This window comes from Gopherus flavomarginatus, chromosome 1 (genome assembly GCF_025201925.1).
Source record: "Gopherus flavomarginatus isolate rGopFla2 chromosome 1, rGopFla2.mat.asm, whole genome shotgun sequence".
Lineage (NCBI taxonomy): Eukaryota > Metazoa > Chordata > Testudines > Testudinidae > Gopherus > Gopherus flavomarginatus.
The window spans coordinates 205,579,803-205,593,423 of NC_066617.1; the positions used below are offsets into that span (position 1 = coordinate 205,579,803).

Consider the following 13,621-nt stretch of genomic DNA (forward strand, 5'->3'; position numbering starts at 1 on the left):
TTATTGCCCCGGCTTGGCCAAGACAGAGGTGGTATCCCTACCTTCTCCGCATGTCCTCCCATCACCCATGGGTTCTCCCCAACAGGCCAGACCTCCTTTATCAGGACAAAGGACGAGTCCTTCACCCTCAGCTCCAAAAGCTCCACCTCACAGCCTGGTTCCTTCATGGTTCCAAACCCATGAACTAGCCTGTTCTGAGCAGGTCTAGGATGGAGGCTCGCCGACCTCATCAAGAGGGCTTTAAACTAGGAAGTTGGGGGAGATGGTTGGGAGATGTTCGGGAGATCTCCACGCCAGAATATAACCTGGAGAGGGAAGTAAACAAATTGAGCGGGGATACCCTTGCGGCCCCAAGATTTGATCCAAGGAGGAATAGTGGCGTAGAAACCAGAGTAACGGGTGATGCTGGTGGTAGAAAGTTTGTGCACAACGGGGGAAAGAATGTCACTGACACCAAACGCCGAAAATTAAAAGGTCTGTACACTAATGCGAGGAGCCTAGGTAACAAGATGGAGGAACTGGAGTTACTCGTGCAGGAAGTGAAGCCGGATATTATAGGGATTACCGAAACCTGGTGGAATAGTACTCATGACTGGAGCACGGGTATTGAAGGCTATGTGCTGTTTAGAAAAGACAGGAAGAAAGGCAAAGGTGGTGGAGTAGCCTTGTACATCAATGATGAAATTAAATGTAGCGAAATAAGAAGCGATGCAATGGATAAGACAGAGTCTGTCTGGGCAAAAATCACACTGGGTAAAAAAGCAACTAGAGCTTCCCCTGAGAGAGTGCTTGGGGTGTGCTACAGACCGCCGGGATCGGATTGGGATATGGATAGAGACCTCTTTAATGTCTTTAATGAAGTAAACACAAAGGGGAAATGTGTGATTATGGGGGACTTCAACTTCCCGGATATAGACTGGAGGACGAGTACTTGCACGAATAATAGGGGTCAGATTTTTCTGGATGTGATAGCGGATGGATTTCTTCATCAATTAGTTGAAGCACCTACCAGAGGGGATGCCATTTTAGATTTGGTGTTGGTGAGCAGTGAGGACCTCGTAGAAGAAATGGTGGTAGGGGACAACCTTGGTTCAAGTGATCATGAGCTGATTCAGTTCAAACTAGATGGAAGGATAAACAAATGTAGATCTGCGATTAGGGTTTTTGACTTCTCGAGGGCTAATTTTAAAGAGTTAAGGAAATTAGTTAGGGAAGTGGATTGGACGGAGGAATTAGTGGATTTAAATGTGGAGGAGGCCTGGAATTACTTTGTCACAGCTGCGGAGACTGTCGGAAGCCTGCATCCCGAGAAAGGGGAAAAAAACCATGGGCAGGAGTTGTAGGCCAAACTGGATGAGCAAGCAACTCAGAGAGGGGATTAGACAAAAGCAGAAAGCTTACAGGGAGTGGAAGGAAGGCAGGATCAGTAAAGAAAGCTACCTTGCTGAGGTCAGAACATGTAGGGATAAAGTGAGGAAGGCTAAAAGCCGCATTGAACTGGAACTTGCAAAGGGAATCAAAACCAATAGTAAAAGGTTCTACAGCCACATAAATAAGAAGAAAACAAAGAAAGAAGAAGTGGGGCCGCTATACACTGAGGATGGAATGGAGGTTAAGGATAACCTAGGCATGGCCCAACATCTAAACAAGTACTTTGCCTCAGTTTTTAATAAGACTAGTGAGGAACCTTGCGATGATGGAGGGAAGATAAACGGGAATGTAGATATGGAAGTGGATATTACCGCAACTGAGGTAGAGGCCGTACTTGAACAGCTCGATGGGACGAAGTTGGAGGGCCCGGACAATCTCCATCCGAGGATATTAAAGGAACTGGCACGTGAAATTGCGAGCCCGTTAGCGAGAATTTTTAAGCAATCGATAAACTCGAGGGTTGTGCCGTATGACTGGAGGATTGCTAATGTAGTTCCTATTTTTAAGAAAGGGAATAAGAGTGATCCGGGTAATTATAGGCCTGTTAGCTTGACATCTGTAGTATGTAAAGTCTTGGAAAAAATTTTAAGGGAGAAAGTAGTTAAGGACATAGAGGTCAATGGTAATCGGGACGAATTGCAACACGGATTTACTAAAGGTAGATCGTGTCAAACCAATCTGATCTCCTTCTTTGAGAAGGTGACGGATTACTTAGATAAAGGAAATGCGGTAGATATAATTTACCTAGATTTCAGTAAGGCGTTCGACACGGTTCCGCACAGGGAGCTGTTAGTTAAATTGGAAAAGCTGGGAGTGAATATGAAAGTTGTAAGGTGGATAAGGAACTGGTTAAAGGGGAGACTCCAGAGGGTCGTATTGAAAGGTGAACTGTCGGACTGGAAAGAGGTCACCAGTGGAGTCCCTCAAGGATCGGTTTTGGGACCGATCTTATTTAACCTTTTTATTACTGACCTTGGCACAAAGAGCGGGAATGTGCTACTAAAGTTTGCGGATGACACGAAGCTGGGGGGTATTGCTAACACGGAGAAGGACAGGGATACTATTCAGGAAGATCTGAACCACCTTGTAAACTGGAGTAATAGAAATAGGATGAAATACAATAGTGAAAAGTGCAAGGTCATGCATTTAGGAATTAATAATAAGAATTTTGGATATACGTTGGGGGCGCATCAGTTGGAACCGACAGAGGAGGAGAAGGACCTTGGGGTACTGATTGATAGCAGGATGACTATGAGTCGTCAATGTGATACGGCTGTTAAAAAAGCAAATGCGATTTTGGGATGCATCAGGCGGGGTATTTCCTGCAAGGATAAGGATGTGTTAGTACCGTTATATAAGGCGTTGGTGAGACCCCATCTGGAATACTGTGCGCAGTTCTGGTGTCCCATGTTCAAGAAGGATGAATTCAAACTGGAACAGGTTCAGAGACGGGCTACAAGGATGATCCGAGGAATGGAAAAACTGCCTTATGAAAGGAGACTCAAAGAGCTTGGCTTGTTTAGCCTGGCCAAAAGAAGGCTGACGGGGGATATGCTCGCTCTGTATAAATATATCAAGGGGGTTAACGTTAGGGAGGGAGAGGAATTATTTAAGTTTAGTACTAATGTAGACACGAGGACGAATGGGTATAAACTGGATATTAGGAAGTTTAGACTTGAAATTAGACGAAGGTTTCTGACCATTAGGGGAGTGAAGTTCTTGAATAGCCTTCCGAGGGAAGTAGTAGGGGCAAAAGACTTTCCTGGCTTTAAGACAAAGCTTGATAAGTATATGGAGGGGATGTTATGATAGGATCGTTAATTTGGGCAATTGATCTTGAATTACCACCAGACAGGTCTGCTCAATGGTCTGCGGGGAGATGTTGGATGCGATGGGTACTGAGTTGCTGCAGAGAATTCCTTCTTGGGTGCTGGCTGGTGACTCTTGCCCACATGCTCAGGGTTTAGCTGATCGCCATATTTGGGGTCGGGAAGGAATTTTCCTCCAGGGCGGATTGGCAGGTGCCCTGGAGGTTTTTCGCCTTCCCCTGTAGCGTGGGGCACGGGTCGCTTGCTGGTGGTTTCTCTGCAGCTTGAGGTCTTCAAACCATTTTTGAGGATTTCAATAACTCGATCCTGGGATAGGGGTTGTTATAAAATTGGATGGGTGGGGTTCTGTGGCCTGCCTTGTGCAGGAGGTCAGACTAGATGATCAGATTGGTCCCTTCTGACCTATGAGTCTATGAGGTCCAGTACATCCTCCTGCACAGCCGGAGAGACTCCACTCGTAAAACCTACCTTCAGATGTGGAGATGTTTTGCTCTTTGGTGCTCGCATAAACATTTAGCACCCAATAATGTGACCCTCCCTAACATTCTAGACTACCTCCTGAAACTAAAACAGGATGGACTCTCGCTCAACTCCATCAAAGTGCACCTGGCGGCGCTTACCACCTTCCATGACCTATTGGATGGATACTCACTCTTTACACACCCCACCATTAAACACTTTCTCTCTTTACCCTGAAATTCATCCAACAGTGGCTACATGGAATCTTAACCTCGTTCTTCATGCTCTCATGAAACCTCCATTTGAGCCGTTGGCTGCCTCTTCTCACCTCCATATGTCCATGAAGGTGGCTTTCCTAGTCGCCATAACATCAGCGAGGAGAGTGGGTGAAATGAGTGCCCTCATGGCCCACCCTCCCTACACAATCTTCTCCAAAGATAAAGTCACTTTGAGACCACATCCTAAATTTCTTCCTAAGGTGGTGTCGACCTTCCACCTCAACCAACCTATATACCTACCTACTTTCTATCCCAAACCTCACAAAACTCTGCAGGATACAACCCTGTATACTCTCGACGTGAGGAGAGCAATTGCTTTTTATTTAGAAAGGACTAAACCATTTCGCAAGTCTCCACGACATTTGGTTTCCATTGCCGAAAGATCAAAGGGCACGGCCATCTCTAAACAACGTCTATCCAAGTGGATCTCTGACTGCATCAGATCCTGTTACTGGGTGAAGAGTCTTCAACCGCCCAACAACATTAGAACTCATTCCACTAGAGCCATGTCGGCATCCATTGCCTTCTTACACAACGTTCCCATTCCTGATATCTGCAAGGCGGCCACATGGTCAACAGAACACACGTTTGCAAAACACTATGCTCTCACGCAGGACACCTCGGCAGACGCAATAGTAGGCCATACAGTACTATCTTCTGTACTCACTGCTGCATCTCCAAAGTCCCACCAACCATAGTGGGTACTGCTTCGCATTCACCTAGAGTGGAGCACCCACAGGGACAGCACTCGAAGAAAAAGAGAATGTTACTCACCTTGCAGTAACTGAGGTTCTTCGAGATGTGTCTCTCTGTGGGTGCTCCACTCCCCGCCCTCCTCCCCTCTACTTTGGAGTACTAGTTGGATGCTCCACGGTAGAGAAGGAACTGACGAGGGCGTGGTGCGCACGCACTCCTGAAGATTCCAACTAGACGGGAGATACCATCTGGGTGCGTGCGCCCCAATCAGGCACTGCTACCGAAAATCTCCGATCGACAGCGCCAGGACGCACCGTCAGCTAGAGTGGAGCACCCACTGGGACACATATCTCGAAGAACCTCAGTTACTGCAAGATGAGTAACTTTCTCGTCCTGTTTGCAAAAGTGACTGAAATCTGTATATCAGCCAAGCAAACATTATCTGGACATGTTGGTTCCTGTTCCACCATGAGTCCTGTTATGATTAGAGGTGGATAGACCTGACAGAAGTCTGCAAAGGGGTTCCATTCTTCCCTCACCAGTTCTATAAAAGACACTGATAGATGCATCCATGTTGGGCAGGGAGCTTCATCTTGGATGACTTGCAAATGCAGTGGTTTTGGACACCTTAAGGAAACAACTCTTCTCATAAACATGCTAGAGTTAAGAACCAGTCATCAAGCTTCTGTGATCTTTCTACCAGCCATCAAGCGGCTTACCGTGTAAGTCATAACAGGCAACATTAGCATGTTTTACTTAAACAAGCAGAGTGGAATCAGATCCATTCTGCTGTGTCAAGAGGTACCCCAACTGTAGAACTTTTTTCATATTCCATAAAGTTGCCTGAAGAAGATTGATCTTCCAGGAATACACAGTGTACTGTCAGATCACCTCAGCAGAAAGTTTGCGGACAACAGGAAGTGTTGTCCATAAAAGATGTGACTCAATAGATATTCATCGAATGGGGTTCCCCTACTATGAACTGGTTCACCATCAGGTGTACAGGAAATCTCATCGCTTCTGCCCCAGAGAGCGTCAGAGTCCAGAGACTACTTTGGATGCATTCCTGATCCTGTGATCCATGGATCTTCTCTACACCACCTTTCTTCCATTTCCACCAATACCAAGTGTTGTTGTTATGTCTAAATGGGACAGATGAGAGTGATGCCTTTGGGATTTTGGCCCATTTTATTCAATTACATTTTGGAAAGCTGTGACCTGTGATTTGCACTTTATACCTCTCGTGGTTAGTTAAATCATGCAGGAATTGTTGGTTAAAATTGTTAATACTGCCCTCTGGAAAGGCAAGTGACCACTTCCCTCGATAATTACAAAATTTTACTCAAGAAACTATTTCTAGATGCTAGTAATCTTGCCTAATCTTTTCTTACCTTTACCCCATTCTTTCTTCCCCAGAAAAGTGAATTACTTTTTTTTCCTCTTAGCTGAATGATTACAGATATCTTAGACATTTTAATTCTTTTAATAATGAGAAAATATAACCCTGTTTTAGAGAGGCAGTCTGCATGTGTTTCTCCTAGACCTGGGAGATGCTGTAAGATATTCATATAATAAAAATCCCTTATGATCACATTGTTACAGCTCCATGGCTCACATGCTATGCAGATCCATACTTGGCATCCCTTCCCATTTTTCACTTTACTACATTCTTCTCACTCGCTTCCTTTCCTTTCTGTGAATGTCTCTTCTTTGTTTTTTCTTATTTCACCTCCTTGTGCAATCATTTCAATCAGATTGATGAGGTGTTAAGTGAATATTGTTTTTGATAAATGACTATAATCAGAAATTATTGCTAACTGGCACCTATTTTAATAAATATGTTGGAAGTTAATCCTATAAGGTACTTGAAGCACCTTGTGTAATAATTTGTGGTATTTTTGCATTTGTTAGTTATCACATTGAATATGTACTTCTAATGCAAAATTATTTTCTTCCCTCTTTTAGTGCATTTGAAACGCCACTTTATGTTCCGAAACCATCTCTGTTTAGTTTTCGAAATGCTGTCCTACAACCTCTATGACCTGTTGCGGAACACCAACTTCAGAGGTGTCTCACTGAACCTGACACGAAAGTTTGCACAGCAGATGTGCACTGCACTGCTTTTCCTTGCGACTCCTGAACTTAGTATCATTCACTGTGACCTAAAACCTGAGAATATCCTGCTCTGTAACCCCAAACGAAGTGCTATCAAGATTGTTGATTTTGGCAGTTCTTGCCAACTTGGGCAGAGGGTGGGTGTTACATAAATGTTAATGTTTTGTTTGATTAGAAGCTTGAGGAACATTTAAAAATAAGATTAAGCAATCCTAACACTCTCTCATTGCCAATTTCAGCTTTGCTTATGTTGATTAATATTAAACACTCATTTGTTTTTATGATGTGGCAACATAAGGGTGCATATGAAAAATATCTTTAACAAATTCCCAGTTAATTTTCCTGATGCTATTTCATAATGCAAAAGACATCTACATTTAACAGTTGGAGCTTAATATAGTACAAGGGTAACAAATTAAATATTTTCATTAGTATTTTCTTTTTCTGTATTTGTAATTCCTTTTTTGATTTTAAGATATTGCTTGGTATGGGTAAGTGAAAACATTCAAGATATTTGTTGATAGTAACATTAGAATAGTTGGCTTTTTAATACAAGGCCAATCAGACTGAGAGCTTTGAGGTAACTTTCTTTTTAATTTTTTTTTTTTAAAGAGAACACCATTTCCATAACATTAATCTTTTGTCATAAAGTGTGTATCATTGTTAGGAATAGAAGAAAATAAGTGGTAGACTGGGAATACTGGATAGCTCAGGGGACTGCTGATGGTGTGTGTAACTTCTAACATCTACTTCGCTAGCTGAAATTCAGTTCCAGGGTGAAAAACTTGAGACACTGTCATCTAATGGTTGTCCAGTGGTTCAGTCCACATCACAAAATCCACCACCAAAATTAGCACTAATTGGCCATGTTCTTGACAGTCTCTCCCAAGACAGAAAATCGAATGGGATTAGTGACTAAGGCCTCAATTCTGCAAACATTAAGCATATGAGTAACTTTACTCATATGAGTAATTGCATTTACTTCATGGGATTATTAGAGTAAGTAAAATTATTTATGCATTTAAGTGTTTGTGTAATAGGGGCCTGAATTACCCTATGTTCTGGAGATGGTTCCTTTAGATTAGAATAGAGGCACATTGCTTGGGCAGCAAAGGAAGACTTAGGGTTTGGCTACACTTGCAAGTTAGAGCATATTAAAGCAGCCCCAGGCGCCCTAACTCACGACCTGTCCACACTGGCAAGGCACTTAGAACACCTGGACTCTGCAGCTGGAGCGTTCTTGGTAATCCACCTCCATGAGAAGCATAACGCTTGCTGCGCCTCGGCTGAAATGCCCCAGCATCAGTGTGAATGAGGTGTTGCATTACTGCACTTTAATCAGTCTCCGGAAACGTCCCATAATCCCCTTAAGTCAAGTGACCACTCTTGTCATTGTTTTGAACTTGGCTGTAGGAATGCGGATATGTCCTTTCAAAGTTCCATTTTTGCCAGCTGGCATGCTTCTCTGCTCCGGGACAAAGCAAGCCATTAGTGTGGAATGCTGCTTGCTATGAGTGAGAGAGAGAGAGAGAGAGAGAGGCAGGGGGATCTGCTACTGTCTGAACTTATAAGACAGCATGCTGACATGCTCTCAGCCCCCCAAAAACCCACTCTCTCCCCCCACCACATACACACAACACACTCTACCCCACTCCTCCATTTGAAAAGCATGTTGCAGCCACTTGCATGCTAGGATAGCTACGACAATGCACTGCTTTCTGTGGTGTTGCAAGAGCTGCTAATGTGGCCATGCCAGTGTGCTTGAATCTGACAGTGTGAACACCCTGCAGCGCTTTCTCTACTGCGCTCTCCGAGGGCTGGTTTAACTCTCAGTGCTCTACATCTACATGTGCAAGTGTAGCCATGCCCTTAGATTGCCATGATTTATGCCGTATGTGTTTTGAGGATAAATAGATTACTTCAGTATTCAGGGCTATCTATCTGGCACCTTCAATGTGTACTAATTTCACTTGCATTAAAAAAAAAATTGGATTAAACCGTTTACTGTAATTGTAGATAAATACATAAATGTTATTTTAGCAGATTCCAAAAGCTTCTCCCTTCCTGAGGAAGAATTGAACTCTCCACCTAGTTTAGTTTTTAATGGTAGTCTGCTCATAGATATTATTTCAAGATACATGGAGCATGTTTATTGAATCCCAATATATCCTAGTGTGCAGAAAGGTTCTTCACTGTCTGAATGGCATTCAGTCAGTGAAGAAACATCTCACCATACATAAGTATCAGAGGGTAGCCGTGTTAGTGTGTATCCACAAAAACACCAAGGAGTCTGGTGGCACCTTAAAGACTAACAGATTTATTTGAGCATAAGCTTTTGTGAGTAAAAAAAAAACCCCCACGTCTTCAGATGCAACCATATGTATCTGCCATACATAGTAATCTTTCCCTGCCTGACCGCTCTAAAACAGGAGTGTCAGTCATACAGATGACTAGGAATCCTGTAGAAAGAAATTTTCAAAAGCATCTAAGTGACTTGGGAGCTTAAGTCTCATTGAAAGCCAATGGGACTGGGGCTCCTAAGGGCCTGAACACTTTTGAACATGGAATTTAGGCTTGCAAGTCACTTAAGCATTTCTGAAATTTTACTTGTAAAGAGTAAGAATTCTATCCCCTTTTTGTTTGCAACAGTTGAGTGTTGGGAGGAGTGTGAAGAGGGATGTTCCCCACCCCCAGTGGGTACCGAACAGAAATCTGAATAGGATATTCAGAGGAGGATATTAGGCTGAATAGGGAGAAATCCTATTTTTTCTTAAAGATTAATTTAAACAAACAAAGAAGGATCACTTTGAGTAAAGCCTTATTTTTAAAGATGTGTAGCAGATGTTAGGGCTCAGGAGAGTTCTAGTATTAAGTATTGGTATGTAAATATCTGAGATTTCAAGTACAAGTTCTGATTTTTATGTTTATTATTAAATTTCCCGATTTCCCTTTTCATCCTCCCCAGCCTCAAAAATACTTTTCTGTGGTAAAGTTCTAATAAGTCACTAATGTCTAAATCAGGACAGGGCTTTTCAGAAGTTATTCATTATCTTTCTGTGTGTTTATTCCAGATATACCAATATATCCAGAGTCGTTTTTATAGATCTCCAGAGGTACTACTGGGAATGCCTTATGACCTTGCAATTGACATGTGGTCCCTTGGGTGTATTTTAGTAGAAATGCACACTGGAGAACCTCTCTTTAGTGGAGCAAACGAGGTGTGTAAATTCCCAACGGTAGAAGTGATCTTATTCTTCATTCTTTCTAATCAGGAGTTTGATCTAATCAATTGTAAGGCACACACAGAGGAAGTCTGTTTAATTGTCTAAGAATTGGCATCAACTTAGCAGTAGGAATATCTTTTGATAGGAGTCTCAAGTACAGATTGCTTATATCAAATTGTAATGTATTGATTTCTGCAAATGTTGATACTTGGACTTATTTGTGTATTTGTTTCTTACATAAGAATTAATATTCTCAAATGTTACAGCTGATTTGTAACTCAACAGCTTTTTTAGGTAGTTCTAGTTTTCTTCCCATATGTCTACCTTGAATTTTAGATTTCATCTCGTTGCCAAATTATCTACTACATTTGTTTTTATAACTATTCTTTCTTTTGAACCAGGTGGATCAAATGAATAAAATAGTGGAAGTTCTGGGTATAGCACCTGCTCACATTCTTGACCAAGCACCAAAAGCAAGAAAGTTCTTTGAGAAGTTGCCAGATGGCACTTGGAACTTAAAGAAGACCAAAGATGGGAAAAGGGTAGGTTAGGTATCCTAGATAAGGGATGGAGTGTGTTCTAAATAAGTTTCTGTGGTAACTATTGTACCGATTAAAAATGTTTGTTCTTCTGAAGACTTAATTTTAACACTATTTAATATTCAGTATGATAGAATTGATTTGAAAATTAAATCTATTAATGTTCTCAGTACTGACAAATAACTCCTGACTTTCATTTGATTGATTTTTCTTTTATGATTTATTTAAACAGTGATAATGTAAAGTCTAGCTTATAACTTGAATGACAATCAACTTTCAACTTCTCAACAGGAGTACAAACCACCAGGAACTCGTAAACTTCACAATATACTTGGAGTTGAAACAGGGGGACCAGGCGGACGGCGTGCTGGGGAATCGGGTCATACTGTAGCTGACTACTTGAAGTTCAAAGACCTCATCTTAAGGATGCTTGATTATGACCCCAAAACCCGAATTCAACCTTATTATGCCCTGCAGCACAGTTTCTTCAAGAAAACAGCAGATGAAGGTACAAATACAAGTAACAGTGTGTCTACGAGTCCTGCCATGGAGCAGTCCCAGTCTTCAGGAACCACCTCTAGCACATCTTCAAGCTCAGGTACATGTCTCATTAGTAAATTGTCAAGACAGTATTATTTTAAAGAGAAAATATTATTAAAAATTTCAAGTCAGCAATTTTTCCATATAAATGTCTTCATTTTTTCACTTCTGAAAGCCTGTCTTTTTAAAAACAAAAATGTTTAAAAATTCATAATAGATTTCCACTACAACCTGTAACTTAAAAATCCAGTAGAATTTTTTTCATGTAGACCTGTTTCTGCTTTATAAGGAATAAATTGCTTCAAGATCAAAGCCTAAGACTATGTTCCTAACATAGTTGGTCTATGGAATGCTGTAAATATTGCTGCTGTTCTATTATTGCTTGTAATATGATTCTTATAGGTGGATCTTCTGGGACAAGCAACAGTGGAAGGGCTCGGTCAGACCCTACACATCAACATCGTCACAGTGGTGGACACTTCACTGCTGCTGTCCAAGCTATGGACTGTGAAACACACAGTCCACAGGTATGCTCTTGAACAGAGCTTCTCCCTGATGCATTTATAAAACTGCAATTGCTTTTATATTTTGAATAGATTGAATCCATAAACTATCCTGTAACATCAAGATTTATGCTAATTAACACTTCAAAGTGATGAAAAAGGTGGGGTAGGCATGGAACTGGCAATTGGAAGACTTGGATTTTGCTAGTCCCAGTTCTTCCACAGATAATCCTTTGTGAATATCTTGGGTAAGTCATTTTGGCCTAAATAGTACCGGCAGTCTTAATAATTTGGCTGAGTACTGGGGAATCCTGCAGCTATAAGGAGGAAGAATCCCCCACTCCCTAACTATGGAGTGCCAGCAACAGTGAGCCTCTAGGGCTCTTTCAGCTTTTCTTCCATTTCCCTGTTAAGGACCAGAGAATTCAAATAGTCATAAATCTTCCAGTCCATCCCAAAGAGCAGTTTGAACATAGACTTTATGACCAGAAGGGACCATCATGATCATCTAGTTTGTAGAATCTCACCCACCCACTCCTGTAATAGAACCATAACCTCTGGCTGAGTTGCTGAAATCCTCAAATCATGATTTAAAGACTTAACGTTACAGACAATCCACCATTTACTCTAGTTTAAACCTGCAAGTGACCAATGCCGCCCCCCCTTCCCGCCCCCCAGCATTCCTTGCCAATCTGATCCAGGGGAAAATTCCTTCCCCACCCCAAATATGGTGATCAGTTAGACCCCGAGCATCTGGGCAAGACCCACCAGCCTGACAGCTGGGAAAGAATTCTCTGTACTAACTCAGAGCCCTCTCCATCTAGTGTCCCATCATCAGCTGTTAGAGATATTTGCTGCTATCAGTCACAGATTGGCAGTATGCCATTGTACACAGTCTCATCATACTATACGCTCCATAAACTTATCAAGCTCGGTCTTGAAGCCGAAGCCAGTTAGGTTTTTTGCCCCTACTACTCCCATTGGAAGGCTGTTCCAGAACTTCATTCCTCTGATGGTTAGAAACCGTCAACAAATTTTATCTAATGTTGATTGCCAGTTTATATCCATTTGTTCTTGTGTCCACATTGGTGCTTAACTTAAATAACTCCTCTCCCTCCCTGGTATTTATCCCTCTGATGTATTTATAGAGAGCAGTCATCTCTTCCCTCAACCTTCTTTTGATTAGGCTAAACATGCCAAGCTCTTTGAGTCTCCTCTCATAAGGAAGGTTTTCCATTCCTCGGATCATCCTAGTAGTCCTTCTCTGCACCTGTTCCAGTTTGAATTCATCTTTCTTAAACCTGGGAGATCAGAACTGCACACAGTATTCCAGTTGAGGTCTCACCAGTACCTTGTATAACGGTATTACCACTTCTGTTTTTCTACTGGAAACACCTTGCCTGATGCATCCTAAGACTGCATTAGCTTTTTTCACAGCATCACATTGGCGACTTGTAGTCATCTTGTGATTAACTGATACACCCAGCTCTTTCTCCTTCTCTGTTGCTTCCAACTGAAAAGCCCCCAGCTTACAGCAAACATTTTTGTTGTTAGTCCCTAAGTGTATGACCTTGCACTTTGCACTATTAAATTTCATGACATTTTTATTACTCCAGTTTTCAAAGTCATCCATATCTTCTTGTATAATATTCCGATCCTCTTCTGTATTGGCAATATCTCCCAACTTTGTGTCATCCTCAGTCTTTATTAAAACACTCCTGCTTTTTGTGCCAAGGTCACAACAGTATTGCAGAGAACCCACACAGAGCTTGCAAGGGCAGGGTCTGTCCCCAGGTAAACCTGTGGTTCCGTTTCTCTCTTTATCCCCATTTGACATTAATGTGTCTAAGACATATTAATGTTCTTGAAGGAAAGGCACTATACAAGTGCAAAGTAGTAGTAGTATTTTTTGTGGCTTTTATTATTCGTTGAACTATAAATATCGGTTAAAAATATAAATGAGTATATATCTGCTTGATATACTGATAAAAGAATAAAACTAAAATG

General features: G+C 41.8%; 1 protein-coding gene across 3 annotated transcripts in view; it reads left to right on the forward strand.

Moving 5' to 3' along the window:
• The window catches only part of DYRK1A (dual specificity tyrosine phosphorylation regulated kinase 1A), a 156,838-nt gene that overhangs the window by 139,020 nt on the left and 4,197 nt on the right, over positions 1-13,621 (forward strand). For all 3 annotated transcript variants that reach the window (XM_050916370.1, XM_050916350.1, XM_050916360.1), the window contains 5 exons: positions 6,659-6,945; positions 9,880-10,026; positions 10,434-10,574; positions 10,863-11,169; positions 11,514-11,638. In XM_050916370.1, coding sequence (XP_050772327.1) covers positions 6,659-6,945; positions 9,880-10,026; positions 10,434-10,574; positions 10,863-11,169; positions 11,514-11,638 — 1,007 coding nt within the window. The remainder of the gene's footprint in view (positions 1-6,658; positions 6,946-9,879; positions 10,027-10,433; positions 10,575-10,862; positions 11,170-11,513; positions 11,639-13,621) is intronic.